The sequence below is a fragment of the Lactuca saligna genome, chromosome 5, assembly GCF_052625555.1.
Source record: "Lactuca saligna cultivar CGN05327 chromosome 5, ASM5262555v1, whole genome shotgun sequence".
Classification (NCBI taxonomy): domain Eukaryota; kingdom Viridiplantae; phylum Streptophyta; class Magnoliopsida; order Asterales; family Asteraceae; genus Lactuca; species Lactuca saligna.
This window is the reverse complement of record NC_136421.1, coordinates 232704274-232729176: the sequence shown is the minus strand read 5'-3', so window position 1 is coordinate 232729176 and position 24903 is coordinate 232704274. Positions and strand designations below refer to the sequence as shown.

Here is a 24903-nt window from a genome sequence, read left to right as displayed (position 1 = left end):
AATACCCTAAGACCAACTTGGTCAAAGGTCAAAGTTAAAAAAACCAGCTGAGTAAACCCAACCAAGTCAACCTAACCAAGTTAACATAGTCGAGTACACTAGGTGTACTCATCTATACGTGGGGCGTATTCTGTTTGACCCAGAAGTCGGGATCTTGACTGCGTATGCACAACGTACTGCTTTATACGCCCTACGTATGCACCTAATCAGCCTCTTTTATTATTAAGATCTTAATACATCAAATCCATATGTCCAAATTCAGATCCAAGCCCCAAATGTCGTCTTTGACCATAAAGTTCCAACCTTATGGTCTTAAATGGACAATAAGTGCTCAATACTAAAACCTTAACTTACTTAACGTATTAAGACCTTCTATCACATTCATGGAAGGGAAGAAATGATCAAGACCACATTTATGCTTCTAAACACCTCAAGACGTCTGAAAGGACAACTTAAATGGATTGGAGGAGCTCATACTTAAAATACCTAACTAATGGGACAAAAAAGACACAAAGTTCATGGCTAACTTAGATTTATGCGTAGCTTCATCAAGTACAAATCTTTTTTTACCTCTAAGTGATGACAAATTGTGATGAGATGCTTGATACAAAGAGCCCTACTCCTTTAAGATGATCTTCTCTTCTTCCTCTCTCCTTTAAGGTAACCAACACACACACACACACAAAGCTCAAGAGTGCTCAAAAGTGGATTAGGGTTTGTTAAAATCATTTAGAGGTGTTGGAGGCTGATGAGGGATGAGGTTTGGAGGCCATAAAGTTGGTTAAATATGGTCTAAACCCTAAAAATTAGGGTTTGTGGTTGATGAACATAAGCCCTATGTACTCTAGGTACACCCCGTGTACTCTAGGTATGCCCCGCGTACGTGAACCCATCACAATAATTACAAAAATACCATTATGGTCCATTTTGCATGCTTTCTCATGTACAAGGGATAAATTGCAATAATTTGCATACTTAGGGTTACAATTCAAACTGCCTAATCATCGGAATTTTACAAAATTGTAACAGGCCAAATAATCACGATGAAGAATTTACGCTTAGTCTCTATAACTGATTCCATCATTCATTGGGAAGAAAGACAAAGAGGTATCATAATTGCTTCAATCCTTCATCTTGATGCTATTGTCGTGCCCCTTTCTAGTGATAACAACTTGAATGCTTCCAAGAAATCCTTAATCTGCAATCATTACAAGAAGAGTCACACTAGGTCCTGATGTTACATATTGAATGGATTTATTGCCAATTTCAAATTCACAAAATCTAAGAGATTATGGTAAGTCGACAATTCAAAATGTTACAATTATAACTATACTTACAATCTCTTCAAAATAGTATGCACACTTACTATAACTTATTAACGCCAAAAACATCACTCACTATCAAGTTCAAAATGAAGTGAACTCCTCAATCACAAAAGGAGCTATGGTTGATGAAGGTAACTCTTGTTCATTCTCCAAGTTTGCTCAAACTACAAAAATATTCTCTAATACCTTGATGTAGTATAGAGAATCAAAGAATAAATTCAAATATTCTCCATTAACTAAACCTCAATATGACGTCCGAAAGAATATATATATATATAGCGTTAGGTTATAACGTTGATGAACAACTATTGTGCGGATGTGTGGACATTGCTATTCTATGAGAATTACTAAGAGAACAAGTTGTTTAGTAATGTGAATACGTTGAACCTCACACAACTATTTTCATTTCCATGCATTCTCACTAATTCTTATTCATTTTTGTTCTCACACATCGTTTTCCCCTCATTTTAATTCCTACAAAATACGACTCAATACACATTCAGACAACATCCTGACACAATGAGAATAATAAAAAAAAAAAGTTTATAATAACATTATAGACGATTTAATTAGCAAGAATACGTAGTAGTGACAATAGTTATGTAAGATTGAATATATTCAAATTATCAAACAACATATTGTCTTTGTCATTCTCACATAATAACATTGTCCACATGTCCACACATTAGATGTTAATCCACATTTGAACCTATATATATATATATATATATATATATATATATATATATATATATATATATATATATATATATATATATATATATATATATAGACACACACACATACTTATATTTATTCTTATATTTATAAAAATTAAATATGTGTAATATTATAATATTCTAAAACAATAATTTTAACATATTTTAAATTGACATATTCTAAACTATATAATGTTAGAATATATTGCATATTCTATTTTTACGAACAATAGAATACTAGAATATTTAATTAAAAAAATTTGGTGTTAGAGTCTCACAAAATTATGTTCGTCTCAAATGAACTCTTATATATATATATATATATATATATATATATATATATATATATATATATATATATATATATATATAGGTTTCGGTTCTATGGAGAACAAAAAACTCTAAAAATCATAAAAATGCATAAAAAAATACTTAGAGATCACAAAACTTTTTTTTGAGTATTTTTTTATAAAAAATCGCAGTTTTTTATAAAAACTGCTAAAAAAATCAATTTTTTTTATATAAAAAAAAGTTTTTTCCAATTTTTTTTCCAGCGATTATCTTTAAAAACCTGCGATTTTTTCTTAGAAAATGTCAAAAAAAAAAAAGTTTTGTGATCTCTAGGTATTTTTTTTTATGCATTTTTAGGGTTATTTTGTTTTCAAAATAACCTTTCCCTATATATATATATATATATATATATATATATATATATATATATATATATATATATATATATATATATATATATATATATATATATATATATATATATATATATATATATATATATATATATATATAGTGGCTAAGTAGCTCAAAGTTGAAGCTATATACTTATTAGGCCCTTGGATGTGGGTTATCGCCTCCTTCATTTCTTTTGTCTAGTCATCACAATATCGTTTCCCTCCGCATTTTCCTCTCACCCCATCACTGATAGGAAATGGTCACATATCATTCACCTCAAAATATGCAACAATATAACATGTAAATAGAGAGAAGTATAGTGGAATCAATTTGTATAGTCGGTCCACTGCACAGATGCACTCCACTAGTTGTGGTGTTCCCCATGCCCCACACCAGCCACTTCAGCCTACCGATATATATACACCACTATCTTTAATGAAATTATTATGAATAAGCAGTCTTGTAAAATTCTCAACTAGGTCTCCATTAATCTCTGATTAGATCCTAGGCACTTCCTAATCGACTAGAAGTCACTTAGCGAGTAATCTAATCGTTGCTTATAAAATGAACGAAACTATAACAAACGGTGAAATTTTAATACGTAGAAGATGTTCTATCTCAAAATGAACTATTTTAAGAAATGATCAGTGTTTTATTAGTTATATTTACCTATTTTGTTGTGATATTAGTAATATTTATGAATTTTGTTATGGTATTAACTATATTTATTTTTTTTAAATAAATCGAATTAGCCATTTAGGGTCCCCGCTTAATCGTCCGATTAGTTTCCGCCTAACCGATTAATCCTTTAACCCTAATCCACTGACTAGCTTAAGTCGAGTGTTTTTTAATACATTGTAAAATAAGTTCATATTAACATTATGTTAATAGTCAAATATGTTCAAACAATTACATGTTTTTTTATATTTCTAAAGTAATATATATATATATATATATATATATATATATATATATATATATATATATATATATATATAATAAAAATAATGATATTTATAAACTGATTGATATATCTAGATAAAAAGAATACTATTTAATAACATTAAGAGAAATTTTCATTAAAATCTCATTATTTTACACTAATTTACAAATAAGTACCAAACTAAAAATTTGTTCACGAAAAAACAAGAATTATCTATAAAAATGACAATTTGGCCATTTTGTTCCAGTTTACTGGTTTTATTAAGGAATTTGAAACATTTAAGTCTTATTATTTTATCATAATTGATGAATAAGTCCCAAAATATTTTTTTTACGAAAAAACATGAATTACCGATACAAGTAGTAATTTGATCATTTTCTTCTTATACGCATATTTTACAATTTTTTTTTGTTGACTTGTACGTCTAGTCATTGATTGAGCCGATGAGATGGATATGATGGGTTATATAATGATATTTTCAACATAAAATCTCATATCTATCTCATCAGCTCATTTAGTGACTAATTGTCTTGGTTAACAATTCAACCGATAAAATATGTGTTACTGGGAAAAAATGCGAGAAATGAGCTAATGAAATCGATATGTTGGGTTACCTAAAAATAGATAGATAATTTGCAATTTATTATAAACTACATATGTAACATCCCAAAATACAGACAAAATTTTTATTTTTAAGTTCATTCAAAACATATATTACTCATAATAAATCAGTCAAATGTGTATCATGGTAGCATATTATCAGAGTACAAAATTCCAAAATATATAATGTGGAAAAAACACAGGGTGATGCGATGCAATCAAGTCGGGCCTGTCCCCTTCAAACTGGAAGTACCTGAAACATAAACTAAAAACCATAAGCACTATCAAGCATATCTAGGTGCATGCCTACTCCTTCTGTTTATTTCAATCAAATACTATCAAGCATACCTGGTTGCTTGCACTCTCCTTCGGTCTATTTCAACCAGATACTATCAAGCATATATGGGTGCTCGCAATCCCCTCCGGTCTTATTTCAACCGGATACTGGGTCTATTTCACCCTTATTACTACAATATAATATCACAACAGGAATCACAGAGTCATCAAGCAAATATAGACATAATTGAAAATTGTCACAAAGACAATCATCAAACTACATCATAAACTAGTGAGTTAGCATTAGTGCCTTCGACCCACAAATACAACAAAGGAAAACTCACATCTCGATCGGTAATCAACTATTGCTGCGCTCATGATAAGCTACATCAGTGCTACTCCACACCTATATAATCATGTAAGGAAAACCTTAGATTTTCCCTTCAAAACCAAGAGTTCACCAAAACTCAACTCATATCAGAAGTCAATGCCTAAGGTTAAAGGTCAACTTTCTCATTAGCTCACCCTCACATCGTGGCCACTTAGGCTCATGTCATGAGGATTGACTCGACCCATACCCACTCAGCGATTCGACCCAGTTTCACTCATCCAACAAAATCCTCATATAAGGACAGCCACTTGGCTCACATTGTGAGGTTCCATTCCTCATGTTGTGAGATCGGTCTTGACCAATTTTTAGCATTAAGCTCTTAATCCTTTAATAAATACATCGGGACTCTCCAAAACACCTTCCTTGACCCTAAGGACCATAAAAATCATCACTATTCATTCATGCATGTCCAATGCATTACTTGCACACTAACTAGGTCAAAAGAAGTGTAGTAAGATCAAGACTCGAGCTTGCAGTCCAAAACCCAAACCAAAACTCATATCCAAGGACTGACATACAGAAGATGTTTCAGCATAAATTTGCCAAATTTATTGATCTCATGCATGTTAAACAACCCAACCATGCAAAAAAATGGTTCCAAAGCTTAGATCTAACATGCATAAGGAAAAAAGATAAAATCTTTATGACTTACAAATGCTCACAAGCTCAACAAATCCAAGATGTAGAAGTTAGATTGCCAAAAAGATGCACCACAATAGCCTTCTTTTACTTCGAAGAACCAAAAACGTCAAAGTAATCTTTTAAAATTCACCAACTATGGCCTAAGGTCTCAATGAGGTCGAAGTTAGGGTTTTCAGGGGGCTAGAGAGGGTGGTTGAGGATGGCCGATCCTAGACCTCTTATTCCATCAAATACTCGAAAATTAGGGTATTGGGTCATCATGCATAGCTCACGTCGTGAGACCTTATGCCTCGCATCGTGAGATTTGAGGATGAAAATCAAATAGTCAATGGGCATTCTCATCTCTTGACCACCATGACTCATGTTGTGAGCCTCCTGAAAATGAAAAAAAATTCAAGAATTGAAGTACCTCACGTATTTGGATGCTACAAAAAAAATGATGAAGTTATTGCTAGTTTATGTGCTTATTGTAGTCTTCATTGGATGCATGTCATATTCCAACAAATATGCAATGCAATAGGATATCAAGTTTTATGGTAGATGTAGCATTATATAACCAAATATATCCATCTTACCAGCTCATTTAATGACTATGCTTCCCAATCAACAATGAAACCCATAAAATGTGTGTTATAGGGAGAAAAGGGTCAAATCATAACTTTTATCGATAATTTATGTTTTTCGTAAACAAATTTTAGTATGAAAGTTATTTGTAAATTATAGTGTAACTTCCCAATTTCTTGACCAAAAATTTCATTTTTATTTAAAGTAAAACTTCCCAATTATAAAAGAAAAATTAAGAAAACCATCTATTCCTAATTAAAGTTATTGAAAATTAGAGTAATATAATGAACGTGAAATCCTCAATGCTATTGATAAGTGTGTATAGTCCCGCCTTTGCCTCCCCATACCCATCGATGATACTTGAAACAATAAACAATTGGGTAAACATAAATCTTAGTGAGTTTCCTCAAAATACCCCAAACGATAAACATAGAAACATGTATAACTACCCACAACCTCCAGGTTGGAATGCCCATGCCCAGACCCAATCAGTCCTCGAACTAGAATGCTAACATGCAACGGGTCCAATCATCCATTGGGCTGGAATACCCAGGGTTTCTTGGCCTACCGTCTCAACCCAAATGCTCTTCTCAAGCCTCTGTGTCTACAACTTATAGCTGGCCCGCATAGGGTATCTTAGCCTACAGCACAAAGCAAGACCGCCTCAACCCAATGCCGCCATATGTCGACATACAAACAATCAAGGATCAAGTAAGCACATAATACATGCAAACAACAATCTTACAGCTCACTACCGCTTACTAGTCCTCACACAACACACTATCCCGCTACCAGCTAACCTCCATGAAATTTGTAACCATAAGTAATCAGTGGTGAGATTGCCACTCGAACAAATGATCCTACTCTTGAGCCACAACCAAACAAGGAACGGGTAAGAAATCCTAGATTAAGAGTTCTCAGGTTATCCTAATATCAAACCTTAACATTATGTCATTTTATGAGCCCACCCATCTCTAACACAAGGTCCAAGGTTTTTGTGAAGTTGTTCATTAAAAAGTAGGAAAATAATATTTTACAAGTGAGGTTCTTGGATGGGTTTCTCAAGTGAGGTTCTTGGATGGGTTTCTCAAGTGGGAGGAACAAGTAGTTGGGTGGAAACGATTTCCATTTCACAAGTGATTCTTGATAAAGAAAATTGCAGGGTCTAAAGTATAGTTTGCAACTTCTATAACTCGTTCGAGATTCGGTTCAGCTAATTATAGGCAACTCCAATTTTGTTGTGTGCTCATTGTGAATTGCTATGTCATTAGATTTTTTCGGTTTATGGAATCCTCTACGAATCAATTTTATATAGAGGCGGAGATTCATGTCGCACACACCAAATGCTTGATTGAAGTCCTCAAAGAAATTAAATATGTTCTTCGATGAAGAGTATAGCTTCATGAGAATTTTGTACATATCTATGTATTAGAAAACCCATGAATAAGTATAAAGAAAGGGATATCACTTTGTATCGATATTTCATGTAGTTGTAGGGAAAAACATATTGTTAGGTGTAAGTCCTCTGAAGGAATGCCACAATATAAACATTTTTTAAAAGTGTTTTGGTTAACAGTGATTGAAGTTTTGTCCATAATAATGGTGATATTAAAAAAAATGTTTTGTGGAGCCAAAATAGTGTTTCCAAAATTTCAATTATTTACTTACTAAAACAACCTTAGAAAAAGCTTCTTACTGTTGTTTTCCCATGTTATGGAGAACTCACACATAAACTATATGTTTTCTCTCCACATCTGTATGAAATATTGATACAAAGTGGTATGTAAATCTTTATACTCATACGTTAGGTTTTCCAAATACATAGATGTACACAAAATACTCGTGAGCCTATGTGTAACGTCCCAAAAACCATGGTAATCTTTTTCATTTTAGAGGATATGAAAGTTATTTTTCATAAAACCATAAGGCATCAAAATCATTATTTCACCACATGACATAAAATCAGAGTATCAAAGTTATAACATCTCCCAAAACATATAATGACCAATGGATGATGTGCACAGTCACACATTCACCTATCCTTGATCCTTAGAAGTACTTGAAACGTTTAAACCCACAATTGTAAGCTAAAAGCTTAGGGAGTTCTCCAAAATACCTAACCCAACAATACACATACAATGCATGCACATAAGGCCTTTAGCATAGGGCTAGACCGCCTCATGATCCTACAACATGTAGTTGTACCTCTCTCCTGATCCTACAACATCTATTTAGACTGATCTCCTGAGTCTACAACATCTAACTAGATCTCTCTCCTTGGTCTACAGTATCGACTAGAACGTTTGGTATATTGGCCTGCATCACAAAGTTGGACCGCCTCAACCCAACCACAGTATGTCGACATATGCACATAACAATAACAAGCAAGCACATGTAATCATAACAAATCTATCTAGCTAATAGATCACTACATCATATCAACATCCTTATACACAAATGATACATACTACAGTACAAAGTATAGTGAGAAAACTCACATCACAAACAAGTAAACAAAACCATGACTCATGTTGAAGTACATACTTCTATAACCTACATATACAACAATTATAGTTAAATCCTCAATCTATGGCCTAAAACCCTCAAGTTAAAAAAAGAGCCAACTTGGTAAAAAAATGTCGATGGTTAGCGATCAAAGTCAACATCAGTCGGCTACCACATCATGACCAAGCATAGGCCACGTTGTAACAATCTTATGACAAGATAGTCATGAGAACCCTACCACCATGTCGTGGTGAACATACCACCACGTCATGGCAATTGTTGCGGATATCTTAAAGGGATCCCACCGATTCATAAAGGGATCCCACATACAAAAACATACTGAAAACATAGCAATTTACAATGAGCAAACAAATTTTTTTTTAACTTCCCTTTAATCACCAAAACTAAATTTTAGTGAAGCCATAGAAGTCACACAATGTACTTCACACTCTACAATTTTCATGATTGAGAATGACTTTCGAAATGGAAATCATTGTCACCTAATTGTTTCATTTTAGCCACTTGAGAAAGCAAGGCAATAAACTCACATTTGAATTACTATTAGATTCCATCTATGTGTTGGATTTGCATAAATGATGAGTATTCAATCAAAAAAATTATTATCTCATATATAGACCAATGAGGTAGATTATCATGATCGATAAGGTAAAATTTTTGACCAAGAATTGGTATTCAAACAAAAACAATATCATAAGAATACTTTATCTATAAGTAAACATACGTATGTATATTAAAATATATATGTATGTTATGAAATGTTAATTCTTGAGGAAATTGTGAAAATATTAATGGTAAAATGTGATTAAAAAAATTTAATGTTAAACATATACAAAAGAAAATTAATAATAAAATACATATACCATCAACACTAAAATATATGTTATCTTCCACGTGGGATGACACGTATCATGTTACGTGGCCAGTAACCCATTATATCAATAATGTTAATTGTATTTTTTTAACAGAAGATGAACTTAAAATTTCAATGATTATATGTATATAAAAACCATAATTTGAAGATAATACATATAAAATAAAAACTTTAATGTTATTATATATATATATATATATATATATATATATATATATATATATATATATATATATATAATATTTTATTATCTTTAAAAAAATATTTTCCCTTAAAATATTTAGTGAGAGCGGTGATTTTTTTTCCTAGGTATACTATGTAAATGGACATGTCCATATACATGGATCGCTTATGAAATCTTAACAAAGTTAGACTGTTAAATTTGTTATAAAATATGATCAAATACCAAGATAAATTATACAGTAAGGAGAACTTTATTTCAATACTTGTGATGAAATCATCAACTTTCTAATACATATGGCTCACTATTTATACTACCAAAATAAGATGAAATATGAGTTATAATATAAATACACATTATGATGGTGCTTTATTACACTCATAAAACACATTGAACTGGTTGTTACTAATACTAAATAATGATGAGAAGTTATGTGAGAAATGATGAATCCAATGGTCACTCAAAACTAATATTTCATAACACTCCCCGTTGAATGACAATTGTGTCATGCATTATTAAAGCCTTAATAGGTAAAACCTGCTGGAAAAACACTTTATTAAGGAAAATAGTACATGATTAATGATGGATAGTAGGAATAATTGTCTTGTTAAAAACCTTGCTAAGAAAACCCAGTGGGAAAAGCATAGTTAAGGAAAAAAGTACAATATGCTTCTAACTCCCCCTGATTATCACATCAATTGATTTACTTAAAGCCCCGCATGCCAATGTTTCGTACCATCTTTTCAATTTTGGATGTAGGAAGGGCTTTAGTGAATGAATCACCCAAGTTGTTACTTGCTTCAATTTTCTCGATGTTGATGCCACACTCTTTTTGAACATCATGAGTGAAAAAAAAAACTTAATTGATAAATGCTTTGTTTTGTCTCCTTTGATAAACCCTTCCTTGAATTAGGATATACAAGACACATTATATTCATATAGTATGGTTGGAACATCCTTGTTTGATGTTAGACTATAATTCTCATGAATATGATAAGTTAAATTTCATAACCAAATATAATCACAACTTGCCTCATGAATTGCTATAATCTCTGCATGGTTAAAAGAAGCAGCAACTAAAGTTTGTTTAACAAAACGCCATGAAATTACGGTACCTTTACAAGTGAATAAATAACCTGTTTGGGATCGATCTTTGTGTGGATCATGAAAATATACAACATCTGCATAACCAATTAACTCCACATTTGATGAATTTGAATAGCATAACCCCATATCCATTATACCTCGAAGATATTGAAGAATGTGTTTAACTCAATTCCAGTTTCTTCTTATTGGGCATGAACTATATCTTTCTAATAAGTTTACGACAAAAGATATATCAAGTCTTATATTATTAGCAAGATACATTAGTGCACCAATAGCACTACGATATGGTACTTCAAGATGAAGAAGTTTTTCATGTTTTTCACAAGGCCGAAATTGGTCTTTTATGGTATCTAAGTGCCTTACTACCATCGGGTTGCTCAATGAATATGAGTTATCCATATAAAACCTTTTAAGTACCTTTTCTAGATAACATGATAGATATACAAAAACTCCATTTTTGGTGTGCTCAATTTGAAGAGCCAAACAAAATTTTATTTTACCAATATCTTTCATTTCAAAATTTTATTTTGAACAAGAAATGACATTTTCCGATTCTCTAGGAGTTCAAATTATGTTTAAATCATCTATGTAAACAACAAGTATCACAAATTTTTATACATATCTATTTTATGAATACACATAGGCTTAACGGATCATTTTTATAGCCCTCTTTCAACAAAAAATTGCTTAAACAATTGAACTACATACGACCAGATTGTTTCAATCCATAAAAAATTTATTTATTTTTACCGAATATACTTTTCTTGAATTAGAAGTTTGTGCTTTTGGTACCTTAAAACCTTATGCTATTTTCATATAAATATCATTCTCAATGAACCATATAAATAAGCAGTAACTACGTCCATCAAACGCATATCAAGTTTTACATGTGTTGCCAGACTTATTAGATAACAAAATATAATTACATCAACCACATGAGAGTATGTTTCTTCATAATCAATTATGAGGCTTTAGGTAAAACCTTGTGCAACAATTCGTGCTTTATATTTTATAACTTCATTTTTCTTGTTTCTTTTGCACACCAATACCTATTTGTGTCTCACTAGTCTTACTCCGTTTGCTGTACAAACTATAGGTTCAAAAGTTTTCGTTGAGTAAGAGAATTAAGCTCTTTGTTGATTGCATCTTTCTGTTTTGGCCAATCTTTTCTATTTCTACATTCTTCTATAGATTCAGGTTTAAGATCCTCATTTTCTTCCATAACCTCACACACAACATGCTATGAATAATTATCATTGACATCTATCTTATTTCATTTCCATCTTATTCCTATCATACATAATTTATTGAGATCTCTTCATTTTCATAATTTGTAGGTACATCGATTTCTTTTGTTATGTCACTGGGCTCTTCTAGAGCTTCACTAATCTTTTCAAAAGATTTTGTTTTCCTATTTTTAGACCATCGGTTATATTTTCTCCCTTGGAGGATTTTTATCTTTCGAACCGGTTGGTCTTCCATATTCCAGGCATGCCTTAGATTCGTTTGTAGTTGTATTTTTCCTTCTAGGATATCAATTATAATTAGGACATTTACACTTGGTACATGAGACTTTGTTACTCTCTTAGGGTCAGTAAATGCATCTAGAAATTGATTTGGTACATTTTGTAAATGAATTATCTTTTTCAGTTCAAGTTCACATTGACTTAAACGAAGATCTAAAACTAAAAGTGATAATTCATTCCAAGAGATTTTATTTTCAAGCTTCTTTATTTCTCCCCCTAATGTTGGAAAAACTGATTCATCAAAATGACAATCGTGAAATCTAACTGTAAATAAATATCCAGTTGATGATTCTAAATATTTTACTATAGATGGAGATTCATATCCAACATAAATTCTCATTCTTCTTTGACGACCACATTTTTATGTGGTGAGGTGGAGAAATAGGTACCTAAATTGCATATCGAAATGTCCTTAGATGGGAAAATTTTGATTCCTGACCGCAAACCAGTTTAATAAGGGAGAACTTATGATAATTAGTTGGCATGATGTGTACAAGTGATGTTGCATGAAAATTTTTATGTCCATATGTCGATGTAAAAAAATTAGAATGCATTAGCAACGGTCTTGCAATTAACTAAAGACGTTAGATTAACGACTCAACTAGAACATTTTGTGTATGAACATGTGCAACAAGATATTCAATAGTTATCCCAATCGACATGTAGTAGTCATTAAAGGTTTGTGATATAAATTCTCTAGCATTGTCAAGTCAAATTTTCTTAATTAAATTTTCTTAATTAAGTAATCGGGAAAATGTGTGCTTAGGTAAGTTATTTTTTCAGGTAATCTTGCAAAAGCAAGATTATGACTAGAGAACAACATACATGTGACCATCTAGTTGACACGTCAATTAAAACTATAAAAAATCTAAATAGTCCACATAGTGGATGAGTTGGTCCACATATATCCCTTTGAATTTTTTCTAAGAAACTAGGACTTTCATACCCAACTTTATTCAATGATGGAAGAGAAATTAGTTTTCCTTGAGAGCATGCAACACAAGACAATTCATTAGCTTGAAAAATCTTTTGGTTTTTCAAGGAATGACCACTTGAAGATTCAATTATTTTACGCATCTTAATTTATTAGGGATGGCCCAACCGGTCATGCCAAACTTTGACTATGTTATTATACCTTTTATATTCAATAGCATAAGATTCAATCATTTTAATATTTGTATAATACAACCTGGAGGACAATATAAGTAATTTTTCCAAAATGCTTTTCATACCCGATATCATTTTTTTAATATTGAGATACTTTTATTATCATAATTAGTTGTTTCAACATGATATCCGTAAGACCGAATATCCTTAAAACTTAATAAATTTATTAGTGATTTGGATGAAAATAATGCATCACCAATTGTAATTATTGTCTCTTATAGTAATACTATATTCGGTCTTTCGGTGCCTTCAATAATTTTTTACACTACCCGTTATTGTATTAACATTTTGCTTATCCAATTGATAAGTAAGTAAAATAATTTTCATTATTAAGAATGCTATGTGTTTTTGGACTGTCTCCAATACATATATCTTCCTCATTTCTTTTGTGAATGTCCATATTTCTCTTCAATAGATAAATAGAAATAAAGCCATATTTTATTACTTTGATAAGATTATGACAACATCATTTCTCATGAAACAAAACTACATATTGATCTTCCATCACCATCCATAGTACCACTTGTCCCTTCTGGGTAGACAAGAAAATCAACAACATGAAAATATGTCATTTATGGTTGATCTTCGTGAAAGTCATTTTGAATAAAATTTGTTTCAATATTCTTTCTTTTTTTTAGATTTTAGAGAAGCTTGATAATGATCTACAAAATGATTTAGAGAGTGGCATGTACGAGAACAGTGACCAATCATTCTACTTTCCTTGACCACTTTTATCATTAGGATGTTGATTTTTGTTATTTTCCAACTTCTGCTGGTTACTTGCAATCTTGTTATTGTTGTTACGATAATTATGACAACCTCCACGACCTCGGTTCGACCCATGGCTATTATGATTAGATGATGTTGCATTCACTTCAGATAATGAACTAGAACGGGTCGGACGTGATTAGTGATTTTTCATCAATAGTTCATTATTTTGTTCAGCCACAAGAAGAAATGAGATTAATTCATAAACTTCTTAAAACCTTTCTCATGATATTGATGCTGCAGGAGCATGTTAGTGATATGAAAAGTAGAGAAAGTTTTCTCTAGCATGGTTTTCCATAGTAAAATACTAATAAAAAAAACTTACATGTTAATGAACAGTTATTTAAGAAAGTCAATAAAGTAAGTTGTAAGCATTGTAAATGCGAGCATATAAAAAAAATACATACCTGAAAATGACAAGAACAGTAAGGAGTTAGAGCTCTATGTTAGAGTCGGGCTGATAACATGTTATACAATATGATCAAATAACAAGAGAAATTATACAGTGAGGAGAACTTTTATTTCAATATTTGTGATGAAATCATCAACTTTCTAATAGATACGGTTCACTATTTATACAACCAAAATAAGATGAAAGTTGAGTAATATTATGAATACACATTATTACATTCATAAAATACATTAAAATTGTTGTTACTAATGCTAAATAATGATCGAGAGGTTTGGAAGAAATGGGGAATTCAATGGTCATTCACAAGCTAATATTTGATAATAGAATTGAAGTATAATTTTCATTATACATTTTTAGGATATATATACTAAAGTTCTAATATTTTCAAAGATTTGACAAGAAAAGCCTATCTTTTTTTGATAGAGTAAAGTCCTAGTTACCGATAATTTTTTTATATGTTAACCCTTTTTTGCTGGTTAGCACGTAATTAGGACTTTACTATCAAAAAAATAAAGTTAGAACATTCTTGTCAAATAGTGGAAAATATCGGGACTTTAGTGTATAGTCTTTGTTTCCTTAGAATCAAATAATTTTATCAGCCGAGTGAGACCCTATTCTTAGCACACAGGAACTTTTAATTGTGATTTTTGTCGTAGCACCACTATTTTCTTACAATCATCATCTTTACCCTGCTACAATCACGATTAGAGGAACACATGCAAAAGAGAGAGCGAGAGAGGGTGAGAAGACTTGTAATGCTTTCTTCTTGTTTTGCCACCAAATCTTAAACTGAAAAGAGGGAACAGAGTGTACAAATACAAATACAAACAACACATGTCTAGTCAAAAGGGTGTGAATGTGGAGAAGGGATAAGAAGGGAAGTTTCATCTTTTCTAGTTTCTTAGTTCTCTATTTTTAGGATTGCAAAAAGCCAACAAAACCTCGGTTCTTTTGTTCTTTCTTGATTTTCTCTATTTTTTCAATGTTGGTTTGCTGAAATTAAAAACAATTATCTAACATGAAACAAACGTTAAAGATTTCAAGAGGATCTAGCTAACCACATGTTCCAATAACTCTTATGCTTAAAGACCATCACACCATCAAATTTCTAACAAAAAAAGGGGATATATAATAACTTCAATAGACGGTTACGCCCTTTTACTTTTTTTGGTAATTTTTTATAAATTTTCAAATACTAATTTAGTTTAAAAATAAAAAATAAAATAATTATCCCCCAACCCTCTCTCTCTCTTTCTTTCTTTCTTTCTTTCTTTCTCTCTCTCTCTCTCTCTCTCTTTCTCTTTCTCTTTCTCTCTCTCTCTCTCTCTCTCTCTCTCTCTCTCTCTTTCTTTCTTTCTCTCGTTTTAATACCTAGAACACAATCCATCACCATCATCTTCTTCAAAACCTAGCTCCACCCTTCTTCCTTTCTCACTTATCGATCCTCTCCCCCCATCCAGTCGAGCACCATGTTCACATATTAGATGGAAGAAAAGGAAACCCATCAAGCAACACAACAACCATCATTGTTGAAAAAATCAACCCAAACATCTTTGTCGAGCTCCATCATCCACGAGACCAGAGCACCAAAAAAAAAACAAATCGGTGGTCTAACTGCCACCAACAACTCCGTCCTTAGATACACCGCCAAATCCAAGTTTCAAGCCCCTTTTTTGTGTTGTGGTATTAATAGTAAAGGTTAATCTTCATATTCACATTTATTGGTGGTTTTTTATTTCGAGGGTTAGGACAATCGACGTCGCCACCATCTAATTCTCGTACTCCGCCATTACAACCTCCAACCATCATCACCGCTACAACCAACAATGACCATTGTCGCTGCAATCTCCTATGGGTTTTCTAACCTGCAAAACTACCCATATATGATGGGTAGAAATTAGAAGTCTAGAATCGATCCTCACAACATGCTTTCAAGCTAGAAATCCACAGACCCTTATTACTGTTCTTGGTTTGGAGTCACGTAAAACTCACAAGATAAAGTTTCTAAATCGAGGATACGAGGAGGTAATTTTGCTCATTCGGTTTCTTGTTTGAGTAATAACCATTTTGACCTTAAAAGGAACTATTCATCTCCTAAAAAGGAGAAATTTTTTGGATGGGAAATTGTCAAATGTAATTGGGAAGCTCTTTGAATTTAAGGTTTTTTCAGTTCCATTTCAGAATCAACGGTGAGTTGTCAGATAAAATTTGGGGGTTAAAGAGTCTTGAAGTGATCGACATTAAAGGGAATTTTGTTAGTGGAGGCTTATCCATAAAAAATTTCTCAAATTTAAAGAAGTTGCAGGTTCTTTTACTAGAACCCTAAGAATCTTTTGACAAACGATTTGCTATTGGTTTTTGGACTTTGACTTGGGTAAGATTATAAAGTACTTTGTTGTTGAAGGAGAATGAGGTTTCATTGTGTTTTTATGGGACCTGTGGTAGGGTTCGATCAGCAAGAGGCTGGTCAGAAGGAGGGTTATGTCGATGGTGTTGTGGAAGATTGTTAAAGATGAATATGAATAAATTTGGGTTAGGTTGCTAAGCTTAGGAGGGAAATATATATATATATATATATATATATATATATATATATATATATATATATATATATATTATTTTTGTTAATTATTTAAATACCAAAATAAATAAAAAAAATAAAAAAAAAGAAATAAAAAGTGTAAAAGTGACTATTCAAGTGTTTGAGAGACAAAAACATGGAAAAACCTTAATTTTGGATATTTAATGTAGGTTTGAAACTTTTTGGATCTTTTTTAAAGTTTTTTGAATACCACAGAAATAAATCACATAGTTTTATCTAATTTAATATATCAAAGTATTTAAAAATATATAATAAATTATATCGTTAAAAAGATCACTCAAAATAAGACTAATGTTATATATTATTGCTAAAGATTGTCTTTCTAATTTTATAAAAAAGGTAAAAAGATTTTCTTTTTTAATTTAAATTTTTAAATACGTTCAACCCAATTCTCAAAACTTCGATCTTGCCCCCCAAATAAAGAGTAATGCCATTTAACCCCTTAAATCTAAAATCATTTGTGGTGCCGATTGTTAAGCAAACTTAAATACATATAAAACAAAAAAAAAACAAAAAAAAAATAGACTTTGATTTGGTAGTATCTAACTATTAGCTTCACGAAAGCCGTAGATTAATAAACATTAAAAACGTTTCTCATGTTAAATATTAGGTGTAAGATCTATATATTAAATGGGTTAATTAAAAAAAATATAAAAATCTAAATATTTAAGAACTTTGGATTTACAAAAAATAAGAAAAATAATGAATTATTAAAATTGATTTTTTTATCCTTTAAATTTAAATAAATAAAAAATCAAACTAATGAGTTTTAATTTTGGAATTTTGAAATAAAAAAATAAGTCTATTAATGAAATTGATTTTTTTATCATTTAAATTTAAATAAAAAAAGAAACTAATAAGCTTTAATTTTGAAAATTTTAAAATCACAAAGTAAGTTTATCAATGAAATTAATATTCATTTATTGTTACATTTATTGCAATTATTACATTAAAATATTTTGTGGAATTTAATAAAATAGAAAAACTCATAACATGAAATGTGGAAAAAAAAAATTAATTCAAAATAACCACAAAATGATATTTGACAAATTAAATGAGAGAGTGACAAGTGACAAAAAAAACCCTTCATTTATTCGAAATTATCCTTTAACTATTTCTTCCTATAAATCCCTGTATCCTATTAAATAGTGACATGTGTAATATTTAATGAAATTTAATAAATTTTATTATATTAATATGACATATGTCATCATTTAAATGACCATAAACAAAAAGTAGGAAGATATTTAATTTCTCTTCTCAGGAAAAGAGAAATTAAATATCCTTTTACTTTTTGTTCTTATAAATCTTGATACCAAATTAAATAGTAGTATATGTAACATTTAATGTTAATTTAATGATATTTTGATACACTAATATAACATATGTCATCATTTAATTGTTAGCATAATTTATAAGAACAAAAATAGGAGGATAATTAAGTTCTCTTTTGAAAAAATTTATGTGAAATGAAATTTCACAACAAAAGAAGGCAAATGAATGTCAAATGAATCTCGGATATTTCCACAATTGTGTAATTACAAACTATAAGAATAGGGTTACACAAATTAGGTTTGGGATCTCTTATTTGTTAGCAAAAACAAGAGAAAACCATAGTATACATTGCTTTCTTTTGTCTTTTTAGAAAATAATTTATAGAAAACCTTTAGGAAAAAACTACACTTCTGCAGATCCAAAACGTATTAAAAAAGGAATAGGCATTTAATTTTGATTATTTGCAACTTCTTCTTTTTTGTACATAATAAACCAACTAACTTGTTTTAACTGTTTAAATTACACAAATATTACCGGCTAATACCTGTTTTAACCGGTAACTCAAAGGGAAAATGACTTAGGAGGGTAACTACCTTTTATTCGTGTTCATATATTGGCAACTTCTTATTTTTTGTACATAAGAAAGCAATTAACTTGTTTTAACTGTGTAACATCCCAAAAATCATGACTAAAAATTTCGTTTTTAATTTAGTACTAAAACCATAATTGTCAAACCATTAATAATACTCCAGCATTGGGCCTCGCCCGGCATCAGGCCCCACTTGCCATCGAGCCCTGCGCGGTATACATATCTGTCTCTCTTAGGCCCTGTCTGTCTCCGGGCCCCGCCCGCTAAACACATACAATCATATAACATGCTAACACATAAATAAACATACTCTCCTGTATCCATATCCTAAGAAACATACTCTGCTAATAATGTGATACGGAACTTCGTCCGTACTCAACTAGTTCCAGCCAGGGCTTCAACAGTGCAAGGTGAGTCTCCTCACTGTGTGAATGGGTCTAAGGCCACAATGCCAGCCAATATAGTCTATGAGTAGGAAGACCCGAGGGTCAGCCCTAGGCATTGTATGCTAGTATGTTATTCCAGACCAAGGTTTGATGTTGGGCAGGTGCCCGAGGAATGTTTGCATGTTAGATTATACTTGTTCTCTGTGTGATAATTGTATGTGCCTGGTATAGAGGTGAGTGTGGGCGAGGTCCCGTATCCCATCACTAGCTGAGTACGAACAACGTTTCGTATCTCATTATTAGCAGAGTATGTTTTTTAGGATAGGGATATACTAGAGTATGTTTCTTTATGTGTTAGCATGTTATATGATTGTATGTGTTTAGCGGGTGGGACCCGAAGACAGGCGGGGCCTAAGAGAGATAGATCTGTATATCGAGCGGGTCTCGATGCTAAGCGGGGCCTGATGTCGGGCGGGGCCCGATGCCGAAGTATTAAATTAATGGTTTGACAATTATGGTTTTAGTATTAAATTAAAAACGGAATTTTTGGTCATGATATTTGGGATGTTACACATTTAAAACAAGTTTGTTGCTTTCTTATGTACAAAAAATAAGAAGTTACTAATATGTGAACACGGATAAAAGGTAGTTACCCTCCTAAGTCATTTTCCTTTTGAGTTACTGGTTAAAACATATATTAGCCGGTAATATTTGTGTAATTTAAATAGTTAAAACAAGTTAGTTGCTTTATTATGTACAAAAAAGAAAAAGTTGCTAATATGTGAACACGGATAAGAGGTAGTTACCCTCTTAAGTCATTTTCCCAATATATATATATATATATATATATATATATATATATATATATATATATATAAACAAATATATTTTTTATACTAAGGATACAATTTCAAGCCGCTGCCAGGGGCTCCTTGGAACATAGAGAGGACCCTATAGAGACGACTAGTCGTCACTATAAAGTTGGCAAATTAAGTTTGACCTCCAAACTTAAAATGACGATAAATCATCTCCATAGGTTGAGCGGGAAGGAAAAATGTTTCATGGGTATCCGAAAAGTTGTAAGGTTGATATATTATCCTAAACATACATAAATTTAAATATACGTTCTTATCTTAAAATCCAAACGCCTAACAACCACCATCTCAATTTACTTTTGATCATTCTCAACTACAAGTTCCAAATAGTCATGATGTCAATGAAGAAGATGACGAAAGTGGAGAATATGAAAATAAAGGTGATGAAAATGAATAAAATGATTAAAATGATGAAAATGAAGAATGAGAAAGTAGTTCTAGTAAATATGATAATTTGGTTGTTTTGTTTAGTTTGGTTTGTATCAAACATCTAAACAATTTCAAAACAATTTCAAATTAGGTTGTTTGTTTTTTTGGTAAACCAAGCATGTAAGATATTTTTAAACTTTCTATCATATGGTATTTAAAATGATTTAGATTTAAATATACTGTTTTTGGTTTTATTTTATATGAAAATTTTATTATATATATATATATATATATATATATATATATATATATATATATATATATATATATAGATATATAGATATATATTGCTAATTTAACAATTCACAAGGGTGGTTAAAGATGTGTAAAACCTATTCAGTACCTATAGGTATGGGACAACTTATTGTTGCTATAGGTTTACTTATTGCGACAGTATGTCATTGCTATAGGTGTGGCTATGGCGACAATATGAAGTCGTTATATCGATAACTATGACGAAAATATAATATCTCTATATGTCTCTCTATGGGGACGATTTGTCGTCTCTATAGGGATGCCTATAACTACGAAGGCTATGGTAACGACAATATGACCTAAAGTGACAAATCTATGATGACGAAGTCTATGGCGACGACAAGTCGTCGCCGAGGTCTATGGTGATGAATTTGCACTCTATAGAGATGATTTTTGTCGTCCCCATAGGTCCAAAATCTCGTAGTGGCACCTCCCGAGCTCATGCTCACAATGAAACAAAAATTGAGCTAAACATATCTTGACTAAAATGCTTGTTTTGTGAAATAGAAATAGGTTTTGATTGGTTTATGTAGATTTTAGTGTCATATCTAATAGTCATTAAAAATGTTTAAAGTTCTTTTTATAGAAAATGAACCTGTCAGTGACAAATTTTATTCGATAGCAGGCAATGAGGGTAGTATGCTTGTACCATATGTCATGGCTAGTGAACGCGGTGTGCCACGGATTGGGACACCAAACATGGGCGACAACTGATCTTTCTCGTAATATTTGGTAAACGATAACTTCTATTAAAAGTAACCATGATTTCATTTTTAGCCATACATGCTAGTAAAGATAACCAACAATCATGAACACGAAATAGGTGGATTGGAATACTATCATTTGGAGAAGGATGGCACAATAATCATCATGCATTTCAGTACTCAGCAAAGTTTGGTTTAGAATGGTGGCAAATTGATCTGGCATGGTATATGATACGCCTCCTTGAAACTATCGGGGTGGCGACTGATGTTAAACGACCATACCAAACTGATATTCAAAGAAAGATAGTTCATTCCAAAACCTGATCACCCTTACTCTAGTTTTGGTTGTGGAAGTCCTCTAAAAGGTTTTCTTATTTGTAGTTTTTTCATATGTAACTTTAAACACGTCATTTAGGGGTACATTGAGTCTTTTAATAGTTATCTCTTATTGAAACAAATTGATTTAGTTGTTATTATTGAATTAATAAAGAACATTTATGTCTATACATGCTTTCTGTTAATATTCTTTCTTTTTGTTATTGTAAATGTTGTGGGAGCGAAATGACGTAATTATCTTAGAATGCATATTAAGTTCATGAGAAATTGTAAATCCTCACAACTCTCTCAAGCCAGGAAGCAATGTGTGCACTAAATTTAGTACAAACTTTGGTATAAGAAAGACAAGTTTTTGAGGGGATTGACATTCATAGTATTCGTTTTAAGAACAAGCTGAAAACTCTTAAAATGAGTATTAAGAAATGGTGAAATGAGGAAAAACTTAAAAAATTGGCAACTAAGACGGATCTTCTTTAATTGACATTAGTAAATTGGTTTATGATGGGAAAAGTGAATTGTCTCTAATGGAGTAAATAAGTGGAATTAGATCTAATTTGTGTATTTTGGAGAAAAAGATTTAAGCGATATTCTCAAAAATCGAATATCAAGTGGAGTATTTATGGGGATGAGAACTCCAAATATTATCATGGGGTTTTGAAGAAAAAAAGACGACAACTTCAAATTCAAGGTATTAAAGTTGCTGGCGAGTGGAGTACAAAAGTTCGGTTAAAAAGTTTTTTTTTTCTTTTTTTTTTTTAAGAGAAATTAAAGAAAACACAAGTTATTCATGTCATAAGTAGAAGTAAACGGCTTAAATAATTGTCGATAGAGCAAGCTAATGGTTTGGAAGTTCCTTCCACTCTATAGGAAATTAAGCATGTCGTCTGGTGTTGTGGTAGTGAAAAAGCTCCAGGACCAAATGGTTTTAATTTTGTATTTACTAAAAGATATTGGGATGTTTTACATCTTGATATTCTGGATTTTGTGTGTGTTTTTGAAATATCAAAGATCCTATCTTGTTGCAATTCTTCTTTTATTACCTTGATTCCAAAGACCGGGAGTTCTTTAGTGATTAATGACTAACGTCCTATAAATCTTGATGGAATTCAATACAAAATTATTGCAACGATTTTAGCTATGAGATTAGCAGATGTTATTAATTCAGTGGTCAGTCTTGAACAAACAACTTTTGTGAAAGGCCGTCTAATATTAGATGGGCATCTAATGGTTAATGAAATTTTCGAATGGTACAAGAAAAAACGAAAATTCATGTTGCTTAATATTGATTTTGAAAAAGCATATGACTTTGTAAGTTGAGATTTTTTAGATCGTATTATGGATTCTCTTAAATTTGCTAAAAAGTGGCGTTCCTAGATTTATGCATCTCTTATGTCCACTAAGGCATCTATCCTTTGAAATGATAGCCCTACCGAGGAGTTTGATTCGCAGAGAGGGCCTAGGCAAGTAGATCCCTTGTCTACTTTTCTCTTTATCCTAGTTATGGAGGGGATGTATGTTACCATTGAGGATGCAATGGATGCCAACATTTTCTTGGGAGTTAGAATTGGTATGGATCTATTTTTTATATCTTTTTTTACGTTGATGATGTTGTATCCTAGGGTGAATGGGATAAAGAAAATGTTATGAATATGGTTAATATTTTACAATGTTTCTATTTTGTGTTGTAATTGAAGATAAACTTACAAAAATCAAATCTTTTTGATTAGTGCTCATTGGGTGGAGGTTAATAGTTTTGGTAGATTAGTTGGATATTGGCCTCACAAACTCCTGATTTTCTATCTTGGTCTTCTGGTTGGGCAACCGATAAAAGAAAATTTGTACAAAAAGTTATCTAAGTGGAAAATAGATACGTTTTCTATTGTTGGGAGGTCTATGTTGATTAAATCGGTTTTAGATCCTTTGGGTTTGTACTATATGTCGATTTTTTATGTCGGGTAAAGTTGTTATAGAGTTTGAATCCATGCGTGTGAATTTTTTTGGGGTGAGAATGAAGATAAGAATGATGGATTGGGTGAAAAAGGATTTGATTTTGGCTGGTAACATAGTGGTGGTTTGGACATTGGAAGTCTTGTGACTTTCAATCTTTCTTTAGTTCAAAAATGGAGATGGGGCTTATTAAATAACAGTAACTTGATTTGGGTTCGGCTTATAAAATCTATCCATGGTAATAATGGTGGAATTGAGATTTCGAGATATTCTATTCGTGGAGGGGGTCCTTAGTCTAAAATCATTGCTTCGTTTGCTAAATTAAAGAAGAAAGCTCCATTTTAAAGAAAAAAGTGGGAGATCGTGTTGCAACTAGATTTTGGACTGATATATGGACTCGAGATCAACTTTTTTCTTCTAAATTTCCTAGGATGTTTCATTTGGAATCCGAAAAGATTGCTTTAGAGTAAATTATTGAAATCATCCTTATGGTTTGGTTAAAATTGCATGTTTGGTCCCTAACTTTTCTTTTGCACTCGGATCGTCCATATGGTTTGATTTTGTTGTGTTTTTCGTCCCTTACATACATAAAGTTAGGGACCAAACATGCAATTTCGACCAAACCATAGGGACAAAAAATGCAACAAAATCAAACCACAGGGACGATCCGAGTGCAAAATAGAAGTTAGGGACCAAATATACAATTTTAACCAAACCACAGGGATGATTTCAGTAATTTACTCATTGCTTTGTTTTTAATGGGTTTATAATTTAAAGAGGGGTAGAAATATTGCAATTTT

At 31.5% G+C, this 24903-nt stretch overlaps 1 protein-coding gene across 1 annotated transcript in view; it reads left to right on the top strand.

Annotated features, from left to right (window-relative positions):
* LOC145046181 (palmitoyl-monogalactosyldiacylglycerol delta-7 desaturase, chloroplastic-like) overlaps positions 1–22252 on the top strand; it is a 50461-nt gene extending 28209 nt beyond the window's left edge. Inside the window, exons 4-5 of the mRNA XM_078994485.1 lie at positions 21742–21848; positions 21940–22252. Coding sequence (XP_078850611.1) covers positions 21742–21848; positions 21940–22144 — 312 coding nt within the window. The 3' untranslated portion in view covers positions 22145–22252. The remainder of the gene's footprint in view (positions 1–21741; positions 21849–21939) is intronic.
* The last annotated feature ends 2651 nt before the right edge of the window (positions 22253–24903 follow it).